General features: G+C 34.6%; 2 protein-coding genes across 2 annotated transcripts; both read right to left on the bottom strand.

Moving 5' to 3' along the window:
* Window positions 1–310: 310 nt before the first annotated feature.
* LOC132309802 (blue copper protein-like) lies at window positions 311–5,399 on the bottom strand. The gene is made up of 4 exons (XM_059808076.1): window positions 5,243–5,399; window positions 4,702–5,013; window positions 896–1,057; window positions 311–642 (listed from the first exon to the last, which is right to left on the bottom strand). Exons 1-4 carry the CDS (start codon window positions 5,397–5,399, stop codon window positions 311–313), a joined length of 963 nt encoding a protein of 320 aa, XP_059664059.1.
* Window positions 5,400–16,905: 11,506 nt separating this feature from the next.
* Window positions 16,906–24,955, bottom strand: LOC132309801 (blue copper protein-like). The gene is made up of 4 exons (XM_059808075.1): window positions 24,798–24,955; window positions 24,402–24,569; window positions 17,383–17,495; window positions 16,906–17,240 (listed from the first exon to the last, which is right to left on the bottom strand). The coding sequence occupies exons 1-4, from the start codon at window positions 24,953–24,955 to the stop codon at window positions 16,906–16,908; spliced, it is 774 nt and encodes a 257-aa protein (XP_059664058.1).
* Between the last annotated feature and the right edge of the window lie 1,680 nt (window positions 24,956–26,635).

Below are 26,635 nucleotides of genomic sequence, written 5' to 3'. Positions count from 1 at the left end.
CCTCTTTTATATGTTACTGCATGGACTTGTTAAAGTTTTCACTGGAACTTTAGGTGCAAGACATCAGAGTATCCCATCTAAGCCACTTCTATGTAATCACTAAAATACATTAATCTTGAGAAGTTTGCTCAATTCAACTAAAAGGGTATAGAAAACAAGTAAATTAAATTAATTATTCAAATTCAAGAGTACAATCCAATAAACCTGACAAATCCTAGCCAATGCAAATATAACATTGCAAATATCGAATTCAAAATCCAATAGCATAACCATAGGAGGAATGCAAACTTCAGCAGTCACTTCTATATCCTTAGTTTCTAGCTAGTTTACGTGCAGACCATACGGCTGGCATTGGAGATGGCATGGGACCATAACTACTTTCAACGGGCTCAGAGGCATAATTTCCGAAAGGCTCTGGTGCTGGAGCTACAGATTGAGGTAGCACAGTAATGGCAAGCTTCTGGTTGCCAACCTGACAATGCTGGCCAACACCACATATGTACCATTTTCTCCCGGGAGTGGCTAGGGTGATCACATCATTTCCGGTGGTCAGAGCCTCACTGGGAGGCGGCTTCGTGCACTCTTGGAAGGCAGTTCCATTTACTTTGAAGACGTTGTGGTCTCCCACAAGATAATTGAAAACTGCAATACAGAGTTGATTCATTCATGTAGAATTAATTTTCAAATTATTCTTTTGAAGATAAGAGTGAACAAGGTAACTAGTCTCATATCTAAAATTTAAGGTATGATAGAAGCACATAATTGAATTGCAGTTTTTTAAAAGATCATGAAACTTTTGTTTTAGCATTGTACAATGGAACATCAAAATATGATGCAAAGTTCAATATGATGCAAAGTTCAAAATTAAGAGAAGTACGTAGTAGAGCTAAAGTACCTAGTTTGTCTCCAACCACGAACTCCTTTCCCTGAGCCCAGGATTGGTAATCGAAGTATATGGTCCAGCCGCTATCATCCCCAACAATGAATTCCTTTGCAGAAACTGAAATGGAGAGTGCAAGGATGGCAATGATGATGAACTGGGTAGAGGCCATTGTAACTTTTATGCAGTTATAGGCTCTAATTCTATCACTTGCTTTTCTTCAAGTGGCTTCTCAGAAGTGATTGCCATAAGGAGATAGAATGGCACCTACTTATAGATATCTAATCAGAACAAGAATGCATATGGACCGGCATGGCAGGCCCCAATTCATCCCAAAATTCTATGATTTAACATTTTAAAAAAAAACATGTCACACTCAAAGAACTGCAGCAACAAATTTTATTAGATCCTGAACGATTTTGAGTTAATTCTTTGAATATATACATTTTTGTATGTGAATGTTTGTCTGTACGTAAATTTAGGCGTAGAGTTTGAAGTTATAGTTCAATTTATAGAGTTTTTTTAAGTCTTTAACATTAGGCAATCTACCGGCTAAATGTTGTGAGCCAAGTTAAATTATGCAACAATTGGCTCCGGACGTATTTTTTTTATTTTTTAATGTTTGGTTGTCTCAAAATATTTACGAATGAAAAAAAATATTAAAATTTAACAAAGATAACTTATTTATCAATTTTCGGCAAGTTATTTTACATGCCCGCCCAATAGACTCGATCTCAACCTCGATGTAAACATTTACCTAACACCAACAAAGTAAAAATAATAGAATATTTTACCTGAAAAAAAAAAATATTTTTTAAAAAAAATATTTTACGTCAAAACAAACAGAACCTTAATGTTTATAATATTATTACTATGACTGTCGATTTAACTATAAAAATTAGAAAATCTGTCTTTGACTTGGTCTTTTACAACCATTGAAATTATAACCGGCAGTGAATGCGAGTTGTTCACGTTGGAGTGATATACAAGTGGAGGGTATTCACATTCAAAGAATGATGCAGTTGAAACAAGATTTCCAACCCTATGCAATTTTAGTGATATATATATAAACATATGTCCATAAAACAAGTAAAATACTGAAAAAGAACTCCGTGGGTGTCCAGACTCCAGAGAGGCCATCAGTCTTCAGAACTTCATAAATTAACCTGATTATAAGAGTGAGCACAATGGTTTTCCCACCCACGTTAACAAATTTACAATGCGTTTGGGTTTTGAGTTCAATAAATGATGGAGTAGATTATAAGAGAAGCTGAACAAGTTGTCATAAAAACAATATATATATATATATATATTATTACTGTTTTGTTACTATTTTTTAATATTCAAAATATTCATAAATTGTATCTAATTTATCATTATTGCGTAAGTGGCTTAGGACACCATGCACCTTTGGTAATTTTATTCCACATGTAACCTAATTATAATTAATTGATTAAGCTTCCTTAACAATTCACTTTTAGAAAAAAAAAAAAAAAAAAAAAAAAAAAAAAAAAAAAAAAAAAAAAATTCCAATTTAGTCATCTCAATTGTTAAGTGATTTTCAACTTATTTATTTGTCATATTTTGATTTTACTAATTACAATAAGTAAAACCTGACTTGGGAAACAATTCCAAAGTTGGTTAATCTACTCAAGGATCCTCAAGTAAATTAATGAGCTTCACTCAACTATAGTAGTACTATAATACCATGCTGCGTTCTGGTCAAACTAGTCAACTAGTTGTCAAAATCAACACTTACATAAATGACCCGACCCATAGGTGGATCCAATGGATTGGGCTCCATGTGTGTTGTCTTCAATGTCCAACAGCCCTAATTTTATGTAATATAAGACGCTTTAAGTCGGAGCAGGGAGGCCTCTCTGCAGCCTTTTTATCTCCCAAATCCTTGAAAACTCTCTCTCTCACAGTATCAGGTATGGTCCCAGAGTCAGACAACTTCGAAGCATTGATATTTAGAATATATATATATATATATATATAGGTGCGAATCCTTCTGTGGTAAGCAGATCATGAAGTTGTTATGGACAAAAATAAAAATAATAATAAAAGCGGCATTTAAACATTACGGAGTACTATTTAGTGAAAACTGTGTAGTGTTGACAGTTGTTACCTGGAGGCACAACAATAACTTTCAAACTTTGTAGCATATATATAGTATAATATAATATACTATGATCAAAATATATTTAATATTCCTTTGCACAACCGGATTATTTCATCCAAGGAAAACCTTTTTTTTTTTTTCTACAATTTATTAATAAAACCAGATTTATTTCGTATAGAAAATAACTTTGATTTTGTGATGATTTTTTAAGGCTCACATCCTGTTAATTACCTCAATATCACTCCTTATTTTCATTTCTTTGGTTTTTTCTTGACCAACTCTTAAGTAGAATTTTCTCCCCATAGTATATAAGTTTTACTTTTGTTGAGAAAAAAAAAAATTTATATATGTATATATATATATTTAAATCTTTGCTTGAGGCTCAAATGTCTCTCATCAATGTGCCAGCGTCAATTCCTTTAAAACCCCCAAGCCCCTTCACTCTTAGGATCGCAAATATCTTCGGAGTTGCTCTGCACAAACAACCCGATTTGATATCTAACGATGTTCAAAGAATAATCAAGCAATCACAAAGGGAAAAAAAAAAAAAATCACACACAAGAACACAAGATATACATGGTTCACCCAAATCTTAGGACTATGTCCATGGAGCACACCGAACAAATTCACTAAGAAAAAAATGAAGAATTACAATGAAGAATTTTCTCTCAATCTCTCTTAATTGCTCTCTCTTGTATTAGTACAAATTAATCAATCACACAAGACGTATGATGATTTCTGTTTCTTCTTCTCTCTATTTTTTACCAGACCCTAAGATCTGATTAGAGTTGATATATATATACCCCCAATAATTTGTCCTACAAGAAATTGCCTTTAGTAGACCCTAAAACTCAACATCCTTGAAGTTTCTATATAATTAAATCACTCCACAATCCTAGTGCACTTTGTTCTTTGTGTATATATATGTCTCATATCCTCTTTAGACCACAACAAAGCTCTAAAATTCTCTCTATTTTCTTAAGCACACTTTTTGGGAGGATAAAAAACTGCTCCATTCTATTTATGTACTGAATCGAACCGATCTAATAAGATACTACCTTCGTGTATGAGAGAGAAATTTTGGTGTAGTATCCATTTTTGGCACTAAGTTTCTCTGCAAATTCGTTCCATATGCTATAGGTCACCCATTCGAAGTGAATTGGCATAGATGAAGTCATTTTCATGCCACATTGTTAATCTTGTATCTACATGATAAGAATACGATGCAGTAACACCGCGTGACCAACATTCTGAACAGTCCCGGATCATTAAGGGTGAAGTAAAATTTGACAATCATGACTTCCATTTCTTTAAAATTGGAAAGTGTGTGTATAGTGAACATGACATGTAACAAAATCAACTGAGCCCTCTTTTATATGTTGCTGTTTGGACTAGTTAAAGTTTTCACTAGAACTTTAGGTGCAAGACATCAGAGTATCCCATCTAAGCCACGTCTATGTAATTAGTGAAATACATTATTCTTGAGAAGTTTGCTCAATTCAACAGAAAGAGTATAGAAAACAAGTAAATTAAATTAATTATTCAAATTCAAAAGTACAATCCAATAAACGTGGCAAATCCTAGCCAAAGCAAATATAACATTGCACATATCGAATTCAAAATCCAATAGCATAACCATAGGAGGAATGCAACCTTCAGCAGTCACTTATATATCCTTAGTTTCTAGCTTGTTTACGTGCAGACCATACGGCTGGCATTGGGGATGGCACGGGACCATAAGTACTTTCAGCGGGCTCAGAGCCATAATTTCCGAAAGGCTCAGGTGCTGGAGCAACAGATTGAGGTAGCACAGTAATGGCAAGCTTCTGGTTGCCAACCTGACAATGCTGGCCAACACCACAAATGTACCATTTTCTCCCGGGAGTGGCTAGGGTGATCACATCATTTCCGGTGGTCAGAGCCTCACTGGGAGGCGGCTTCGTGCACTCTTGGAAAGCAGTTCCATTGACTTTGAAGACGTTGTGGTCTCCCACAGGATAATTGAAAACTGCAATACAGAGTTGATTCAGTCAAGTAGTATTAATTTTCAAATTATTCTTTTGAAGATAAGAGTGAACTAGGTAACTAGTCTCATATCTAAAATTTAAGGTATGATAGAAGCACAGAATTGAATTGCAGTTTTTTCAAAGATCATGATAATTTTGTTTTAGCATTGTACAACGGAACATCAAAATATGATGCAAAGTTCAAAATTAAGAGTAGTAGTCCTAAAGTACCTAGTTTGTCTCCGACCACGAACTCCTTTCCCTGAGCCCAGGATTGGTAATCAAAGTATATGGTCCAGCCGCTATCATCCCCAACAATGAATTCCTTTGCAGAAACTGAAATGGAGAGTGCAAGGATGGCAATGATGATGAACTGGGTAGAGGCCATTGTAACTTTTTGTGCAGTTACAGGCTCGAATTCTATCACTTGTTTTTCTTCAAGTGGCTTCTCAGAAGTGATTGCCATAAGGAGATAGAATGGGGCCTATTTATAGATTTCTAATCCGAACAAGAATGCATATGGACCGGCATGGCAGGCCCCAATTCATCCCAAAGTTCTATGATACAACATTTAAAAAAAAAAAAAAAAAAACATGTCACACTCAAAAAACTGCAGCAACAAATTTTACTAGATCCTGAATGATTCTGAGTTAAATCTTCGAATATATACATTTTTATATATGTGCATGTTTGTCTGTATGCAAATTTAGGCGTAGAGTTTGAAGTTATAGTTCAATTTATAGAGTTTTTTAAGTCTTTTAACATTAGGGAATCCACAGGCTAAATGCTGTCAGCCAAGTTAAATTATGCAGCAGTTAATGTTTATAATATTACTACTAAGACTGGGTCAATTTAACTATAAAAATTAGAAAATCTGTCTTTGACTTGGTCTTTTACAACCATTGAAATTATAACTGGCAGTGAATGCGAGTTGTTAATGTTGGACTGATATAGAAGTGGTGGTACTCACATTCAAAGAATGAAGCAGTTGAACCAAGATTTACACTGGGATTACGAAAACTCCTGCAACCCTATGCAATTATTTACTTTAGGAAGTGATATATATTGTTAGAAATTTGTCTAAAATTCAATTATGACATGGCAAAAATTTATTGGCCACAGAAGTGTGATGGTGAAGTTTTCAAATTAGCTTCCAAAGGAAGCTTTGAAATTCTTGGGCAACAAAAATTATTCTTGGGCAGCAAGTGCTATTTGGCTTCCAAAGGAAGTTTTGTAATATACTTGGACACCAAGTATATTTTTTGCTATAAATAGCCTTGCACTCATTCGATGAAAAGCATCCGAGTAAGAGAGAGAGAGACAATATTCGGGTCAAGAGAGTATATTGATTTTGTGTGTGTGAGAAAATCGTTTTGTGTGTGCAATCTTCAAGTGACACTTGAAGCTTGTATTTGGGTGGGTTTTTCTCTTTGTGTAAACCATATCCTGTTTGGGGTTTTTCTTAAGAGTGTTGTGTGAGTCTTCTTTTGTTGCTGAATGAGTAGTGTGAGAAAAGAGATTATTATGGGGAAGAACCAAAATGTTATTCAGTTTGTAATCTTCTTCTTTATAGTGATACAAATCATCATCGTCCGTGAACGTAACCCTATTTGTGGGGGTGATTTTTCTTGTAATTAATTTTCTCTTTGTTCTCATAAACTCCTATTCAGTCCCTATTTCATAACAAACTGGTATCAAAGCTCGGGTTCGTGTCGTACGGTACTGTACACAGATACGGTACTTTTCACTGAAAAATATTTTGGGAAGTTTTTTGAGATGTCGACCAGATCGATACGAGATTGAGAAATTTGATGGCAAGATTAGTTTTAATCTTTGGCGCATTAAGATGTAGGCCGTGCTGGTTTTGGCAAATGAAGGATTAGAAAGAGGAGTTACGATCCTAGTTCTCAAAAAGGTTGTGAGGGGACTACACAACGTGGTGGGAGAATGAAATCCATTTTCAGATGGCAACCGAAATTGCAACAGTCCTTATAGGGAGGCAAACCCATGAGGACAGGTGTGATATTAACTAGTAATAATCTTGGTGGCAATGAGATAGTCCATTCGCGTGCTATTAAGATGTGTGAGAGGTAAGTAGTTGGTCACAATAGAGATGCGAGGAAAAGTCAAGGACGTTCTATTCTCCACAATGGTGAGAAGATGACTTTTCATTACCAACCGATGGTTAGTGGGCAGTTGGAGAAGATTGTTGAAGGAGATGTCAAACTTAGATTTTCTGAGGGTAAGCACTTAAAGTTTGACAGAAATACTGGAGGTATGCTTATGACTGCGCAAGACATGCATGGGTTAAAGAATGAAAGCCCGAGGGTTAAGTTTGAGGATGACTCAAACTTAACTAAAATTCTTTATTAATTTGTTTTGTGTTAGAGATGATAATGGCATTATTTTTATAACTCACATTGAATTGAAGAAAGACACTTATGATGTTGTCTTATCATATGTGCTAAGGTGGAGAAATTTTGCCAAAGATAGAGTTTTGTTGAAAATTGTGGCTTATTTGAAATTTTTGCCAAGGTGGAGAATTTTAGTCAAGGTGGAGATTTGATAAAAATTTGCCTAAAATTCATTTATGACATGGAAAAATCTATTGGCTACAGAAGTGTGATGGTGAAGCTTCTAAATGAAGCTTTGAAATTCTTGGGCGACAAGAATTATTCTTGGGCAGCAAGTGCTATTTGGCTTCCAAATGAAGCTTTGTAATATACTTGGACACCAAGTATATTTTTGGCTATAAATAGCCTTGCACTCATTCGATGAAAAGCATCTGAGTAAGAGATAGAGAGAGAGAAAATATTCGGATCAAGAGAGTATATTGGTTTTGTGTGTGCAATTTTCAAGTGACACTTGAAACTTGTATTTGGGTGGGTTTTTCTCTTTGTGTAAACCATATACTATTTGGGGTTTTTCTTGAGAGTGTTGTGTGAGTCTTCTTTGTTGGTGAATGAGTTGTGTGGGAAGAGATATTATTGTGGGGAAGAACCAAAACATTCTTCAGTTTGTAATCTTCTTCTTTATAGTGATAAGAATCATCATGGCCCGTGGACGTAACCCTATTTGTGAGGGTGAACTACGTATAAATTCTTATCTAGTTTATGTGTGTTCCTATTTATTTTTCTTGCCATTAATTTTCTCTTTGTTCTGATAAACTCCTATTCAGTCCTTATTTCATAACATATATATATATATATATATATATATATACACACACACACACACACATAAAACAAGTAAAATACTAACCCCAGCAATGTAAGACACTTTATGTCGGAGCAGGGAGGCTTCTCTGACCCTAGCAATGTAAGACACTTCAAGTCGGAGTAGGGAGGCCTCTCTGCAGCCTTTTTATCTCCCAAATCCTCGAAAACTCTCTCTCTCAGTTGTATCAGGTATGGTCCCAGAGTCAGGCAACTTTGAAGCATTGATATTTAAAATCTATATGTATATATATATATATATATATATATTGGTGTGAATCATTCTAAGGTAAGCAGATCATGAAATTGTTCTGGACAAAAATAAAAATAATAATAAAAGCTGCATTTAAACATTACGGAGTACTATTTATTAGTGAAAAGTGTGTAGTGTTGTTACCTGGAAACACAACAATAACTTTCAAACTTTGTAACAAATATATATAATATACTATGCTCAAAATATATTTAATATTCCTTTGCTCAACCGGATTATTTCATCCAAGTAAAACTGTTTTTTTCTTACATTTTATTAATAAAACCAGATTTATTTCATATAGAAAATGACTTTGATTTGTGAGATATTATTTTGTATTTGGCAATTATCGTAAACAAAATAAGTCCAAGTCAAGTTGTAATTAAAGTTACTTGTAATGCAAGTTATCAAGATCGACGGCGACTAAGGAATTGGAAGGTTAGTCAAAAATGTCATAACTGAGATCATCACAAAAAGGAAGAACAACATGTTAGGAAGAAATCCAAAAAGGTTAGACCACATTCCATATTTGGTTAGTTTTAGAACATACCAAAAATAGTGCTTAGAACCTTAGGAATCAAGTATAGCAAAGCTTGACATTTAAATTTGGCCTAGAAATCATTCTGCCATACTTGAACCGGTTCCCACTTTCTTGAACTAGTTCAAGTCTTCATCATTGGCCTCGAAATTTATTCTGCCATACTTGAACCGGTTCCCACATTCCTGAACCGGTTTAAGAGTCCTGACAGCTTATGGAAAGTTCAATTTCCTGTTTCAGATTTCTTTCCTAGTTGGTCTAAAATTGTTCTAAGTCCTATGCATGAATTTCTTTCAAAGTGTGATTGCTTTTACTTTTGTTCTTCAATTATCTGAATGATGTAAAAGAAGATCTGCTTTTGTCTGATCATTGTAGATGCAACTGTATGATCACGATCAAGATTTGAACACCACAACTCTAAACTCTCTATGTGTTTATGTGTATTTGTTCTAGAAAGATAACAGAAAAATCAATTCTGATTTTCTGCAAAAATAATCTTCCTAAGGCTTTTAAAAATAATGAATTTGTAGAACAAAAGCCGTAAAAGCCGCCCTTAAACCAATGTATATGACATGGTTTATATAGAGGTTTGCAAAGTCCTATTCCTTCAGAAAATAAAGAAAAATTCGTGCATAGGACTTGGAAGGAAAGTTTAATCAAAAAGGTATTTAAACAGAACAAGGAAACTGGACTTCTTTTACAATCAGGACTTGTGGAACCAGTCCCAAAGGACAGTGAGTATTCTCGAATATTAGAACTTGGAGCTGGTTCCTAAATCTTGGTACCGGTTCCCACTTGACATATTCCAATATGAACTTGGAAAATCTGTATTTTTTGAACTCTGTAAATTTACCATGTATATCAATGTGTCCTAAGTGGGAAACGATGTCCTAATCGTTGTTCTTTCATTTTCGATGATCAACATTACTTTCCTCTTCTGTACAAACTTCCAATTCCGCAATTGATATCAAGTCGGATATGGTAACTGAAATTACAACTCAAATAGGATTAGTTTTGTTACCGAAATATGCCACTTTATAAAAATATATCTCACACATTCGAGAAGTGTTGTTTGATCTACCTGTTGTTCTTCTACAAAGATCAAGCATAAGCCTGAGGTCAAGTTGCTGGTGGACAGAGAGTCGCAAAGCCAGAGGATTGTCATTAATTGGTGTTTGGTAGAATGATAGAGTGTGAGCCAGAGTCAAAGTTCAGTGTACTTTGTTTCAAGCATAGTGGATCGGTTTACTTTGGACTGCACAGCCCACGAGGTTTTTCCTACGCAAACAATTGACGTATTTTATCAACTAGGGTTTCCTCCCTAAAAATCCTGATGTCAGCTCTAACTTTACTTTGCTTTATTTTATATTGCATGATATTAATTTATTAATTGCTAAAATAAAGAAAGTTAGAAAAACACAAGATCTGTTTTTAAAATAATCAAAACTTTCTAAATATTCCGCTGTGTACAACTCACAAATTGGTATCAGAGCCTATCTCTATACATTGAGTTGATCCTTGTGAAAGTTTTGTTTTTGGAAAAATAAAATTATTTTTGTTTTTGGAAAAATAAAATTGTCTTTGTTTTTCATCTTAGCTTCAACATTATGATGGAAAATCCTATGAATAAATTGGATTTTGTATGTGATGATGAAATAACTCTCATGTCTGAAAGTCTTAGTAGGGTCCTTAAAAAGAGCAAGAATTTCAAGGATCAATCTAAGAAGTTGAGAGAAGTAAAATTTGCTTGAGGAGAACAAATTTGAAATTCAAAATCTTCATGACAAGGTAAAATTCCTTAAGAGCGAGGTAAGTCAAGCTAATTCTGCTAAAGAATCTTTTCTTGCTAAAGCTAATTTTCTTGAACTTGAATTGAAAAAATCTCAAGAGAAATTAATTGCTTTTACTTCTGGGCAGATTAAGCTTGATAAAATGATTAGTGTTGGTAAGCATGTAGGTGATAAAACTGGATTAGGTTTTAATGAGGCTTCATATAGTAAAAAGAGTCAAACTGTTTATGTTAAACCCATGAACTTGAATGTGCCTATTGTTAAGCCTAAACTTTTTGTTGAGCCTATTCATGCTAAGAATATGTCCAAGGTGCTTTTTTGTTCTTATTGTGATAGAACAGACATAGTAAACACTATTGTTACAAAAAGAAAAGAGATAATTCTTTTTAAGATTTTCATGGTTATAATTCCTTTACACAAAATAGGTTTCATGCTAGAAAGCAAAATGTTTCATGCTAGAAATTTTCATGCTAAAAGGAATTCACACTGGAAAAAGAAAGATTTTTCTGAAATTCATTCTCATAAGATTCATGCTAAGAAAAAAGTGTTTTCTAAAAAGAAAAAGAATTGTGTGCCACCTAAGTTTACTAAAGCTGAAAATTTGCCTAAGAAAGAGGTAAAGAATGAAAGAGAATTTTAAGAAGTGAGAATTAAGACTACGTGGATCAAAAAGATTGATTTGAACAATTTTGTGCCTGTTGAGTCCATGGAATCAGATTCCAAAAAGACTTCACCTTCAAACTAAGTCTTATGAAATTCAGTGATCATGGCTTGTGCTTAAAATAAAATTTTGTTGCCATTGGATCACTTATTAGGGTTTGGTTAGGGTTTTGAATATCTGATCATAATCTTCTTGTTATACATGTGAAAATTCTTTTAAGGAATTTATGATCTGTCTTTGAATGCAAATTGAGACACATGATAATTTGGATAAAAATAGATTTTTGGTCTGTAATCTATACAATGAAAGATGATTTGCATTGATTAGGGGATTTTTAGATTTAAATCTCTTAAGTTCATAGACTTCTATGCACTAGTCCATCTCTGACAAATTTGGTTGAAAATCTTTTGATTTGTTGACTATGGTTTATTATTCACAAAAGTTATAAAGGTTATTGTCTGAAAAAAATAGGAGCTTAAAATTATATATATATATATATATATATATATATATATATATATATATATGATGAAAAATATTCAGCTTGAAAAAGAAAAATTTTGAAAGTTGTTGAATACTTTGTTAAGAAAAAGTCTGCCTATTGAGATTTGATCGAAAGCTCCCATTAGACTGTGAATTGAAGTTAAAAGCGGAGATAAGTTGAGTTGGGGAATTACTGACTACTCTTTAGAGTGAAAGTCACCTTGCTTAGAAAAATTGTTCAAAACAATTTTATCTTGATGCTTTTCGATCAATAAGGTTTTGACAATGATCAATTGAAATTCAACTAAAGATGGATTGGATTGGATTTCACACACACACATGAACTTGCTAGATTAATGTCAAAAAATTTCAGAAAAATTTACAAGTTTGATTTCATGTTGTTATTACTTTATGAGATTTGAAATTATTTGAAAAGTCTACAGAGTCAAATATTTGTTCTCTAAGATATTTTTTTAAAAAATTCTCTAAAAGGGTTTTGAATCATGTGTTGACCAAATAATTTTAATAATTGGTGATTTGTTCTTTTAATTTTATTTTTTTAAAAAAAAAAAAAACAAAACAAAACAAAACAAAACAAGAAAAAATTTTAAAAATTTTAAAATTTCAAAAAGATTTTTTATTTTTAAGTTTCTAGATATTTCATTGTAAGTTTTTAATCATCAATGTGTTAGAAATATTCTGCAAAATTTTTTTTTTTAAAAAAAAAAAAAGAAGAAGAAGAAGAAGAACACAAGGTTTCAAGACTGTGTCTTGAACCGGTTCCAAAAGGTAGGAACCGGTTCAAGCTATCCACTAGCTGAAAGCCAAAGTGGACTGACGATCTGGAACCGATTCCAATGTTTGGGAACTAGTTCAAGGCTTCGGTTCAAGGCTTGAAAGGCCTGGTTGTGTACACGCTTTAGAGACACTTTGCTCTCTCTCTCTAGGAGCGATTTTTGCCCTTCTTCTCCACATCTCTTCTAACTCTCATACACCCACATATATACATCATTCATATATATATTTTATTCATCATTCCATAACATATCTTGCATGAATATCATTAAGGATTGAAGAACTATTACATGATGTTGAAGATTGAACTTGAAAAATGGGTTTGAGAATGAAATTAGAGTGTAGGTTTGAAGAATTTAGAGGATTGGTTAATTGTTTTGATTCTTGGGTTGGTTGAAGCTTCAAATTGTGCTTAGGATTATAGGCTTGCATTGTTATTGAGTTTTTGGGAGGATTGAAGATCAAATCAAGCTTTATCTATAAACACCTTTGGGGTTGCACGCCAGGTGTTTAATAAAATTACTGAAAGAATTTGTAAGCTTCAAAACAAAAAGTTGTGTGAATCATATGGCTCCTAAAATCTCCAAGGAGGCTAAAGGCAAAGGGGTTGCACACCCAAAGCCTCCCTAGAGGCCCAGAACAACCATTTGACATTCAAGAACCCCAAGAAGGTTCAAATGCTGCAAGAAGAAGGACATCAACTCCTAGAACAACTAACTCATCTTCTCAAGAGGTACCATCTGGGTATCTATCTGTATCACCAACAGAAAAGGTTGAATTTGAACAATGTCACTTCTACAATGACCATGCATGGAATGCTTATATTAACTACTACAAAGATGGTCCAATCAAAACTGAGAGGAATGTCAATTTAGAAAAGCTTCATGACACTACCGGATAAAAGCTTGTGACATACATTGAAACCAACAAATGGTTGTTCTTTATCAAGCTGGGCAAGAGCTACTTTTCTCCGGATATGGTACACTGCTTTTATGCCAATATTCGAGAGTTTAAGGATACTCACTTCATCGTATCAGTTTTTGGGATTGATTATATGGTTGATGAAGAAGCCATTCAATCTATCTTGGACCTTCCTGATAGAGATCAGATGACCGGACAAGTTCTACCTTTAGAAGTCTCAGTTCCTGAATTACCGGTGATTGCAGAAAATATTTGTGTTCCAAATTCTCCATGGAATGATGATTACATTCCAACTTGATTTCTGACAAACGAGGCAGTGTTCTTTAATTTGTTCGCTATGGCTAACCTCAGGTATTTTGGAAAAAAGGACAAGATCATTCTCGAGCGAGCGCAAGTTCTATATTTTCTTGCTGATAATGAGACTATTCTACTTGCACCATTAATTGTGTAATTTAATGATGGTTCACTCCAAGAAAATCTCGCGCCAAAATTCTTCACCTTTTCCTATTATCATCATGGAGTTTTACAAAATGAAGAATATTTTGATTCCTCCAAGAGCATACCATCAGCATATTATAACTGAGTTAGACGTTCGTGCTCTGAATAAGTCAAAATCAGCCCGGTAAAATGCTAGAAAGGCTCGGAGAGTTGCTGATGAGGGTTTTTCACAGGCTCCAGAGATTACTCAGCTATTTCCTCCCAAAGGAAATTTTTCTAGAGCAGATGTTAACCTGTTGTATTCTCTTTTGTTTTAGAATTAGCAGACTATCTTTCAGAACCAAGAGATGATGATGGCTGACCTTAGAGATCTCAAACTTGAGTTATGGCAGATGAGAAGACAATAGTCAGAGAGGTGAGGATGAGGATGACTATTCTGATAGGGATGAGGATGAGGAAGATAAGGAGGCTGAGGAGGATAATAGAGAAGACTGAAGATAATGTTTTTCTGGCATAGTGGTTGAGAAGTGATGCTGACTTTTGTGTTCATTTATCATGCATCATGACATCATACTCTTGTTAACATGGTCATTATTTTTGGATCTTCTTGGTATATGATTTAATGACATGTTTGGATGTTTTGTCTACGTCTCTTTGCTTTGTCAATTTGTTACAAAAAGGGGGAGAACAAATGTGATGTTAAGGGGGAGATAAAGATAAATAATTTTTTTTTGGATATGTACTTAAGGGAGAGTTTTTTTAAAAGAAAAAATATATATTAAACTTCACTGGTAGTTGTTGCTTGATATTGTGCAGGAATTTAGGTCAAGCCATATATCCAAGAAGAGAAGAGAACAGTGATATTCCGTGTTTTTCCTTTAAATAAATTTGTAATTTACTTTTTTGCTTTGGGTAGATTATTCAAATTGTGCTTAGGGTTTTGTCACGAAATTGTCAAAGGGAGAGATTGTGAGATATTATTTTGTATTTGGCAATTATCATAAACAAAACAAATCCAAGTCGAATTGTAATTCAAGTTACTTATAATGCAAGTTATCAAGATTGACGGTGACTATGGAATTGGAAGGTTGGTCAAAGATGCCGTAACTGAGATCATCACAAAAAAGGAAGAATAACATGTTAGGAAGAAATCCAAAAAGGTTAGGCCACATTCTATATTTGGTTAGTTTCAGAACATACCAAAAATAGTGCCTAGAACCTTAGGAATCAAGTCTGGCAGACTTGAACCGGTTCATGCTTCTTGGAACCGGTTCAAGCCATTTAAATTTGGCTTAGAAATCATTCTGCCATACTTGAACTGGTTCCCACTTTCTTGAACCGGTTCAAGTCTTCATCATTAGCCTCGAAATTTATTCTATCATACTTGAACCGGTTCCCACATTCCTGAACCAATTCAAGAGTCCTAACAGCTTATGGAAAGTTCAGTTTCCTGTTTCAGATTTCTTTCTTAGTTGGTCTAGAATTGTTCCAAGTCCTATGCACGAATTTTATCATATTTTCAAAAGGACTAGGACATTCTAAAACTTTATATAAACCTTGTCATACACATAGGTTTATTTACGGCTTTTGCATTATCAGTTTATTATTCTTAAAAGCCTTAGGAAGATTTTTGTCTCAGAAATTCTTAAAGAATTTTCTATTTGTCTTTCGAGAACACATACACATAAACACATAGTGGGTTTAGTGTTGTTTTGTTCAAAATCCTGATCGTGATCATACAATTGCATCTACATCAATCAAACAAAAGCAGATATACTTCTACATCAAATCCAGAAGTTGAAGAATAGAAGTAAAAGCAATCACACTTTGAAAGGGTTGGAGCATTCGAGGAGTGTTGTCTGATATACCTGCTACTCTTCTACAAAGATCAAGCATAAGCCCGAGGTCAGGTTACTGTTGGACGGGCAGTCGCAAAGCCAGAGAATTGTCAACAATTGGTGTTTGGTAGAACGATAGGGTGTGAGCCAGAGTCAAAGTTCAGTATACTTTGTTTCAAGCGTAGTGGATCGATATACTTTGGACTGCATGGTCCACGAGGTTTTTCCTACACCAACAGTTGACGTATTTTATCAACTGGGGTTTCCTCGTTAAAAATCCTGGTGTCATCTCTAACTTTACTTTGCTTTATTTTATATTGCATAATATTAATTTATTAATTGCTAAAATAAAGAAAGTTAGAAATACACAAAATCTGTTTTTAAAATAATCAAAACTTTCTAAATATTTTGCTGCGTACAACTCACATGATTTTGTGATGATTTTTAAAGGCTTGCATCCAGTTAATTACCTCAATATCACTCCTTATTTTCATTTCTTGACCAACTCATAAGTAGAATTTTCTTCCCATAGTATATAATTTTTACTTTTGCTGTGTTTAACTTTTTCGAATTTCAAATTTAATGGACCAATTCGGTACTCCAAACATGATTTTTTTATTTTGCCAATGCAAGTTTCTAGTTGCCGTTCTTATTAATGTACCATTTTCTCCGAGAGTGATCACGTCATTTTCCTATGGTGGATATACAACTTTAACTTCCGGGAAAAAAAAAAAAACATTAGTGAAAAGGCTAAATGCTGTGAGCCAAAATTAAATTCAGCACTTTCTAATACAAAATGATATTTCGCAATTGTATCTTCTTTATTTCTAAAAGAAAATTTTTATTTCAACTGGTAAAGTATGGATCACCAGTAAATAATCCAACAAATCCAATAAATTAAAAGAATACAAACCAAAACCAAAAGAATACATAAAGTACTCGACACAAATCAATTCAAAAAATTAAACCATGACAATCAAAAGAATGCCAAAAGCTGCAGCCACCATCCCCCCATAATATCTAGATGCAGCCATTCCTTGTGTGGCTGCAGCAGAGATTGGACCAGCAGGCATAGGTGCTGGAGCCATTGATTCATGAACAGTTATGGCAAGCTTCTGGTTCCCCATCGCACAGTGCTGCCCGACACCACAAATGTACCATTTGTTTCCGGGAGTCTTAAGAGTGATGACATCATTTCCGGTGGTCAGAGCCTCATTGGCCGGTGGTTTAATGCATTGGTCAAATCCAGTTCCGTTCACCTTGAACACATTGTGGGATCCCTCCGTGTACTTGAAAACTACAATATTAAGAAAGTTGATTTGTATCATTAGTAAGAATTTTCAAAATGATAGTTGTATACTTATTATGCAAAAAAATATATATATCATACTATATTACAATGTAACATAAAAAATAAGAGAGATAGCTAGTGTACTTACCTAGTGTGTCTCCGACCATAAACATTTTTCCCTTGGCCCAAGCTTCATAATCGAAGTTAATCTTCCAACCATCATTGTCTCCAACAATGAATTCCGTGGCAAAAATTGGAGCGATGAGTGCGAGGAGAGTAATGGTGATGATCTGAGTAGAGGCCATTGCAACTTTTAGAGTTATTAGTGGCTCTAATTTATTTATATTCTCAGATCGAGTTAATTATGGAAGTTATTGCAACAAAGGGGTCTATTTATAGAGTTCAAATAGCCAGGAGAAAGCTAGCATTGGACCGGCCATCGACGGCCCGAATAGGCAATAACACAAGTAGATTCCAATGTTGTATGTGACAACAACATATGCAACTCTCCAAAATTTAAGGTTATTGTATATATTCGTACACACAGCCATGGTGGTATTGTAACTATTGTTTAACACGTGTAGCTACTGATATGGGGGAGCGGCAGGTATATGCAGAAAAATAATAATTTTTGCCCAAAATTAGTCAATCCAAAAAATGGGATATTGGAGACTGACTATTATATATTTGATTCAATAGAACGCGTTTGAGAAAGAATCCGTTGGATCAATTTCACACCCAACGATTTAGATTTTGGAACCGCGCAATTCTTTTGTAGGCATAATGCCACAAACAAGAACATTAACGGTTACTTTTGTTGGGCTTGGGCCATGAGTCATGACACACACTTTGGTCTACTAATTTGGGCTAGGATTTATTCCTTGTCATAGGCAAAACTTGCTTCTTTTGGGCTTTGGGCTTGTCTCCCAGTAAAGGTGGGCGTCCCTTTTTGTGTTATTTCTAGAGTTCATCCAATCAATCACTAAATGTGTTATGTTTTTGTGTGGTGAGTTATGTTGCTATCTTTTGTGATAATACTAATACAATTAATATTTTTAAAGAATTCAATTTTACATTTTAGGACTAAGCACATTAACATCGACATCACTTTCTTAGGGAACTTATTGAATAAAATGCCGTGTCTTTGGAAAAAGTGCATAATGATTAGAATTTGGCTGACATTTTCATTAAGCCATTAAATGCTCCTAAGTTTTCTCATCTTAGAAAATCTATAGGCGTCTGTTGTCTTGATTAGATGCATTGCAAGAACATAATCTACAAAGGATTTGCATGCGTATCTTGAGTGTCTAGATTATGTTTTTTTGGAAGGTAAGCAAACCATATTGATTGATTATGTTGAACACAAAGAATTTTATGACACATGGATTATCTGTGTAAAACATGTTATGGCTATGAATTGATAAAATTGGTTTTGCTTATTTGTTTCGTATAGCAAATGGATCATTAATAGTACATTTACTTATTTTTGATGTCATCGTTTTGGTTAAAGATGATGTTAACATGATTGATCATTGTTTTGGAATTTAAACTTACTTTATGTGTTTTAGACCAAAAGAGTGAAAAGAAAAGAAAATTGAAAAACAGTTTGAAATGAAAAGTTTATTTAAAAAAAAAAAAATTGCTATTTCGAAAAAGTGAGAGGTGGAAAATGCTACCTTTGGAAATTTTTCGAATCTACCTTGACTCGAAACAAATGGGAATTAGGGAAAGAGCTGGCTGCCCATAAGCGTGAAAGCCGCCAATGTGCAAAAAGAAAAATGGAGCACAAAGAGAAAAAAAATAGTCTTTTGCACATGTTGATTGTTTGATTTTTAAGGATATGTGATATTATTGATTTATTGTCTGAAATCTAAACAGTTGACAGATCAAATTTTTTTTTTTTTTTTTTTTGGAATTTGGTGGTGATTTTACTACACTTACTAAGTTTGTGGAACTTTTTTGAATTGATCTTGGTTATATTTGTTGATACATATAGTCTTGTGGAGTCTATTTTTCTCAATGGATTCAATTTATAAGTTTTTTATGGTTGGTCGCTTCCTTCTTCTAGGATATTTCTACCTTGAGACCCTTATTAATTTGTGACAAAAGGGGAGAGAGAGTTGAGATTGATATCATAAGGAGAAAGATACTTGCATTAAGGGGGAGAACTTTTTGCATTAAGGGGGAGAACAATTAATCATTGCATTTACATTGTGTTTACTCCATTATTTTTGGCCCAATGGAAATGCGACATGTGGCGAGTTCTAATGGAACTTACCACGCTAGATCGTAACTCTAATAAATTTTATTGGAAACTATGTAATATTACGTAGTAATTGAAAGTAGACCAATACAATCCTACTATATAGGGTTTTTCTATTTTAAAAGGAAAGAGGTGAGTCCTATTAGGACTTGCCATCTTTAAAACAATAGCCCACTTTTTCCTATTTGGAATATAGGGATTGCATGGAAACACTATCCTACATGCAACTTCATATAATTATCCAAGACAAGGTTCATCCAATCAATCGATTTTCAACACCTGGTGAGTTCTATGGGACTTACCACGGCATATCAATTCTTAAGGGATTGTTATCTTACTAAATATGGTAAGACCAAAGTTGGTTTAGCAAAAAAAGAAGGAGAACGTGGGGTTGGTTGATCGGTTGAGTCGATTACAATTATAAATCAACCTTCGCAATAGCACAAATCATTGTAAAATAGGGCTATTGGTCGGGTAAGTCGAACCACTGGAACTACGCTAATCTATGGCAACCTAAGTGTCTAGAGTATTTTTAGAATGATATGGGGTGTTCATAGAGGATTTGTTGATTGTCACTTAAGCTATGAAAGTAAAGTGCATAAAGTAAAAGTTTGCAAGAGTTTAAGGGAAATGAAATACAAGTAAAGAGGACTAGGGAAGTGAATCCGGCTCCATCCCTATACATGAATGAAAGACTATCAAGCCCTAGATAAAATGATGAAGCACATAAAGGTAAGAAATAAGCATAAATCATCAAAGGTTTCACCTAAGTAATGATCTATCAAAGTCCTTATCAACATGCCATTAAACCATTTCATAACCTTGTCTCCATTCTCACCATAAAAACTCAAGCAATATGATTAATATAAGACATCATCTAAAACAAGATAATCAACTTAAAGAAATCATCCATACATATATCAACATTCATTACAAGAAATGAAGTGCTCTTGGTTATGAAAAGACCATAGAACATACATTTTAATCCCCAAAATATAGCCTAAATTAGAACATGCTTACAAGGGAGGGGCCTCATCACCTCCCTAGATAGAGGTTTAGTTACCCATGGGAGCCTTAGAAGAAGGAAGAAGCTTGGTTGCAACCTCCATTTTCGAGCTCCCTTTCTTTGGCTTCAAGAACTCTATCTTCTCCTCCTCTTTCTCTCTCTACCAATCTTGCAAGATGGGATATCCAGTTGTTATGTGTGGTTCTCCTCCTTTATAGACATCCTTTCCCACCAAACAAGGCTTAACTCCCACCAAAAGACATCTCCAACCAACCCATAAAGATGGAAATCAGAAATGAGGGAATCAAGGTGCAAGTGGGCTGAAGTGATGGATCCCGGAGAGCATTCTGCCCAAAGTTCGAGCGCTCTAAATAAGCACTTCGAGTGCTCGAAGTTCCATCAGCTTGCTCAGCTACATTCTGCCCAAAGTTCGAGCGCTCGAAGTAAGCACTTCGAGCGCTCGAAGTCAACTTACTCAGCTTTGAGATACTTTGGTAAAATGGCCATAACTTTCTGCTCCGAACTCCAAATGATGAACCGTTTGAAGATTTGGAAAGCTAATTCAAAGCTCTAAGTACGCCATGTTTTAATGGAAGTCCAGTTCTCAAGTTTGGTGGGTCTAAAATGAAGAGCAAAGTCAAACTTCACTGCTGCCAAGCTGTTCTGCGCACCTTTGGTAAAAATGATATAACTCTTTGCTCCGAACTCCAAATAAGGAAAACTTTATGTCTATGGAATGCTGACTCATAGACCTTCATATTTCATGTTTTACTAAAGACCAAATTCGCACATACAAAGGGTCAGAATTGGAGGCCAAAGTCTGATGGAAAATGAACCGGCGCCCGCACTGTTACAGCCTTGCACCAATTTGCTACTTGCAACCTGAAATGATTTGGCTCAGCCCGAAGACGCAGCAATTCTTCCTAGAACTTTTTGTATAGAGCGTCATGAGTCCCATGGATCATTAATTTTGGCCAAAATGAAGGTCCCTGGCAACGGCGTGCTTTAATTCTTTAAGAACTCGTCAAAGCATCTCTTTTAACTCTCTTTGGGGAACCAACCTGAAAATAAACAAAAGCATGCAAATGAAGCTAATCTATATAAAATAATCAAATAATAGACTTAACTAATGCAACTAAGGGCACTTGAATATGTAATATTCGGCGCTTATCATTGATTTTTTCCTTATTTCTAGGAGACTTCATTTAGCTAAGTCAAACAATGTTGCTAAAAGGGAGGAGACGTGGGAGTTTAAATTCTATAAATAAATAAATAAATAAATAAATATATATATATATATATATATATATATATATATATATATATATATTTGTCAGATTTGGCCTACGATGAAGTAACTACTGTGAGGAAGGAATCCATGGCGCCATGGGTTCTAAATGAGGCAAAGATGAAGGGAAGTTGCTAAAATTAAGGAGACGTGATTGTACAATATTGAGGATGATATATCTATTCATGGAAGGAACAACCCATGATAAAAGTTAAAATTGAGGAAGTGTGCTATAACTACAACCCACGATCTAGAGTCAGTGGAAGAATGAAAAGTGACCACGACGCCATGGAAAGTTCAGCTAAATTCAAGGAGATGCGGTCTACAGAAGAGATGGATGTGGGTTGGTCTTTATTCATAAATATATATATATATATATATATATATATATATATATATATATATTTGTACATATATATTTATGTCAGATATAGTTCATGATGAAGAAGACGCTGAGATTCAGGAGGCCATGATGTTATGGAAGATTCAAGAAGGAAAGTTTCAGTTAAAAAAGGGAACGTGGGTCTGTAATAATTCTTATATACACTCATGTATATATGGCATTAGAGGAAGAAAAGGAGTCTAGAGAAGAAGAACATGGAGACGTGAGACACATGTCAACTTATGGAGAAACCAAGTGGAAAATATTTTGCAAGAACTACCCATAAACTGAGATCGTGGAGAGCATGGCTGAAGTCTGCAACAGGGAGGGGAGAAGATGGAAGGAAGAAGTTACAACTGCCAAGAGATCATGGGACACTTGGTAGTCCAGAATCTGGCCACGTGGAAATCGCTGGAGTTGCCACATCAAGCTGCTGCATGCATGGAAAATTCTATAAATAGAGCACTTAGAGCTAGTTTGCAAACCCTATTCAACACACACAACCAACAGTCCTTCAATTTCTTTACATTCATGTATATTTTCATTCATGTAATGCACTTTCAATATGTTTAATTCAAGTCTTGCACTTATTATTCCTACTTTCCAGCACATTACTTTCCAGTCCTGCACTTTCAATACCGTTTTCCTTTCCACTAGCCATAGTTCAGTCCGAAAGTCCTTTTCCAAGGCAAAAAGAACCTTTGAAGGTTATAATTCCAGTCCTTCATTCAATCACCTAATCCCTACAATCTCCTACTGGATAGTTGTTTGGATATCCACTTTAAAACGACAGCAGTTCCTGGCACGCCCGACATTCACCCTCCTTTCCGCACTTGGAAAGGACCCCGATTTTTAGGAGCCGAACACATTGCATTGATATTCATGCATTATACCGGTTCAACCTTTGGCTATCAGTTCAGAATTAACTACCGGTTCAACCTTTGGCTATCAATTCAGAATTAACTACCGGTTCAAAATTGATTGTGTGAGACCAACAGAACTATGGCCTAGCGGTACAAGGCCCCTACTTTCCAAAGGGAGGTCAGGGGTTCGAACCTCAGTGGAGGTAGTATGTGTGAGTACCAACTAAGAAAAAAAATAAGAAGGTATGTGAGTGAGTGAGAGCACTTAGGAAATTTTAGAAGGTTGAAGGAACATCAGAGTTAACATCTGTTCATTAGGAACCGGTAAGGACTTCATGGTACCGGTAGCCAAATGTTGTTAAAAAGGATTTCAACACTATCAATTTTGAACCGGTAGTTAATTATGAACCGGTAGCCAAAGGTTGAACCGGTGTCCTTCTTGAACCGGTAGCCAAATCTTGTATTGGTTCAAGAGCCTGAGTCAGTTTTTGGTAACTTGATTTCCTGTTTCGTTTTGATTCCTTTTTGGTCCAGATTTTCTTCTAAATCCTATGCACGAATCCTACTTATTTTGCAAGTGTGTTTAGGTCTTCCAAACTTCTATATAATACCTCTTTCATTCATTATTGAGGTATGGCTTTAAAGAACATCAATTAAATATTTTGAGAAAGCCTTTAGAGAAATTCTTCAGAAAATTAAACCTGATTATTCTGATTATATTTTTGAGAGCACACACATATATTCATGAGTGATTTAGTGGTGTTGTTCTACATCTCATCGGAATTGGAGCTTGATTGAAGATTCTGAGATTCTGACAGAGCAAATCTAATTCTAAATCTATTTCAAATATTGAAGAACAGAAATAAAAACAATCACACTTTGAAAGTAGACATAGCATATAATTTTTACTTTTGCTTTGTTTAACTTTCTCAAATTTCAAATTTAATGGACGGATTCATACTCCAAACATAACTTTTTTTATTTTTGCCAATGCAAGCTTCTAGTTGCCAACCTCATTAATGTTCCATTTTCTCCCAGCGTGATCGCGTCATTTTCCTGTGGTAGATATACAACTTTAACTTCCCAAAAAAAAAAAGCATTAGTGAACAGGCTAAATGCTATGAGCCAAAATTAAACTGGTACAAGTATGGATCACAAGTAAATTAAATAATCCAACAAATCCAATAAATTAAAAGAATTCAACCCAATAAATCAAACCAAAACCAAAAGAATTCATAAAGTACTCGACACACATCAAATTCAAAATATTAAACCGTGACAATCAAAAGAATGCCAAAAGCTGCAGCCGCCATCCACCCATAATATCTAGATGCAGCCATTCCTTGTGTGGCTGCAGCAGAGATTGGACCAGCAGGCATAGGTGCTGGAGCCACTGATTCATGCACAGTTATGGCAAGCTTCTGATTCCCCATCGCACAGTGCTGCCCGACACCACAAATGTACCATTTGTTTCCTGGAGTCTTAAGAGTGATGACATCATTTCCGGTGGTCAGAGCCTCGTTGGCCGATGGTTTAATGCATTGGTCAAATCCAGTTCCGTTCACCTTGAACACGTTGTGGGATCCCTCCGTGTACTTGAAAACTACAATATTAAGAAAGTTGATTTGTACCATTAGTTATAATTTTCAAAATAGTAGTTGTATACTTATTATGCAAAAATAAAAAATAAAACAAAAATTAATAGTACCATACTATATTACAATGTAACATGAAAAATAAGAGAGAGCGCTAGTATACTTACCTAGTGTGTCTCCCACCATAAACATTTTCCCCATGGCCCAAGCTTCGTAATCGAAGTTAATCTTCCAACCATCATTGTCTCCGACAATGAATTCTGTGGCAAAAATTGGAGTGATGAGTGCGAGGATGGTGATGATGATGATCTGAGTAGAGGCCATTGCAACTTTTAGAATTGTTAGTAGCTCTAATTTATCGATCAGTTTATATTCTCAGATTGAGTTGCTTATGGAAGTGATTGCCACAAAGGGGTGTATTTATAGAATTCAAATACTAGCAAGGAAAAAGCATTGGACCGGCCATGGACGGTCCCAATAACACAAGTAGATTCGAATGTTGTATGTGACAACAACATATGCAACACTCCAAAACTTAAGGTTATTGTATACGTTCAAACACAGAAATGAGGGAGCGGCAGGCATTTGTAGGAAAATTACTGTATAATTTTTGCCGAAAATTAGTCAATCCAAAAAAATGGGATATTGGAGACTGACTATTATTATATATTTGATTCAAAAGAACGCGTTTGAGAAAGAGTCGTTGTTGGATCAATTTCACAACCAATGATTTAGATTTTAGAACCGCCCAATTCTTTGTAGGCCCATAACTGCTACGAACAAGACAAGATACAGATAACATAACAGTTACTTTTGTTGGGCTTAGGCCATGAGTCATGACACACACTTCGGTCTACTAATTTGGGCTGGGATTTATTCCTTGTCACGGGCTAGATTATTTTATGCTTCATTTGGGCTTTGGGCTTGTCTCCCAATAAATCCTTGGGCGTTCCTTTTGGTGTTATGTGTTCTAGAGAGTTCATACATATATACAATCAATCACTGGGTCATAGGGGTTTTTTTTTTGTTTTTTTTGTGTGGTGAATTATATTGATTTTTCTTAGGGCACAAGATAACTTTGAGTGTAAAAAGTTAATAATGTCCTCATTTTTATATAAGGGAAAAGTAAAATTATTATTTTATAATTTTTTTTTTTTTTTTTTTTTTTTGTAAGTTGATCACAGTGCACATGCGCTAATTCTTAGGAAATGTTAAAATTATTATTTTATAAAATTTGGTCAACATGTCTATTATAATGAAAACGTTTGGGATGTGATTGAGTTCGCTCAATTTTAAAGAAAGCCAAAGTAATAACGTTCAACAATTTATCCATATATAATTTACCCAAATCTCAAAAGAGATTAGTGTAATTTATCTTCTTCTTTTTTCCGAATGAAAGTGCCAAAAATAAGAGCATGAATTAGATCATATGATTCTGATTTTAGAATGAAATTTCTAATCTGCTTAGGTTCTAAAAACCAGATTTTCTGCAATTCTTTTTTTTTGGAGGAAAAAACAAAACAAAACAAAAACAAGATTTATTTTCTAAATTGCTGAGATACAGAAATTCCTTTTCTTGAGCCAAACACTAAAAAAATAAATACATTCAAACAAATAAAGCCTTACAAATATAAAGCTTTAGATTCAAAAGCAGAAAATTACAAATCAAAAGCAATTTTTGATCATACTAGTAAATGTTTTTGAGAAGCACATATCGCATTCCTCCCGTGCAGTGCTCATGCCTTTGTTGACTCAAAATCGAACAAAAAAAAAAAAACTGTTGCGCATACCCCCACATCACAACCACACCCACGCTGCATCGACAAATTCATGTGTTTGCACTTTGCAGATCAAAGGGGTATTGAATTTAATCTCATATTGTCTGAAAAATTATCAAATTGTATGCTCAATAATACCACTTCCGACTTTGTCACTACTTTGAAGCCCGTGAAATGCTGAAAACTATCTTTTCACTGTAAAGCAAAATCTCTTATAGTCTTCCAA

Source organism: Cornus florida, unplaced genomic scaffold (genome assembly GCF_030987335.1).
Source record: "Cornus florida cultivar Cherokee Brave unplaced genomic scaffold, ASM3098733v1 CherokeeBrave_3.0.0_Hap2_Chr05, whole genome shotgun sequence".
NCBI lineage: Eukaryota > Viridiplantae > Streptophyta > Magnoliopsida > Cornales > Cornaceae > Cornus > Cornus florida.
This window is presented reverse-complemented; position numbering and strand designations above follow the sequence as displayed.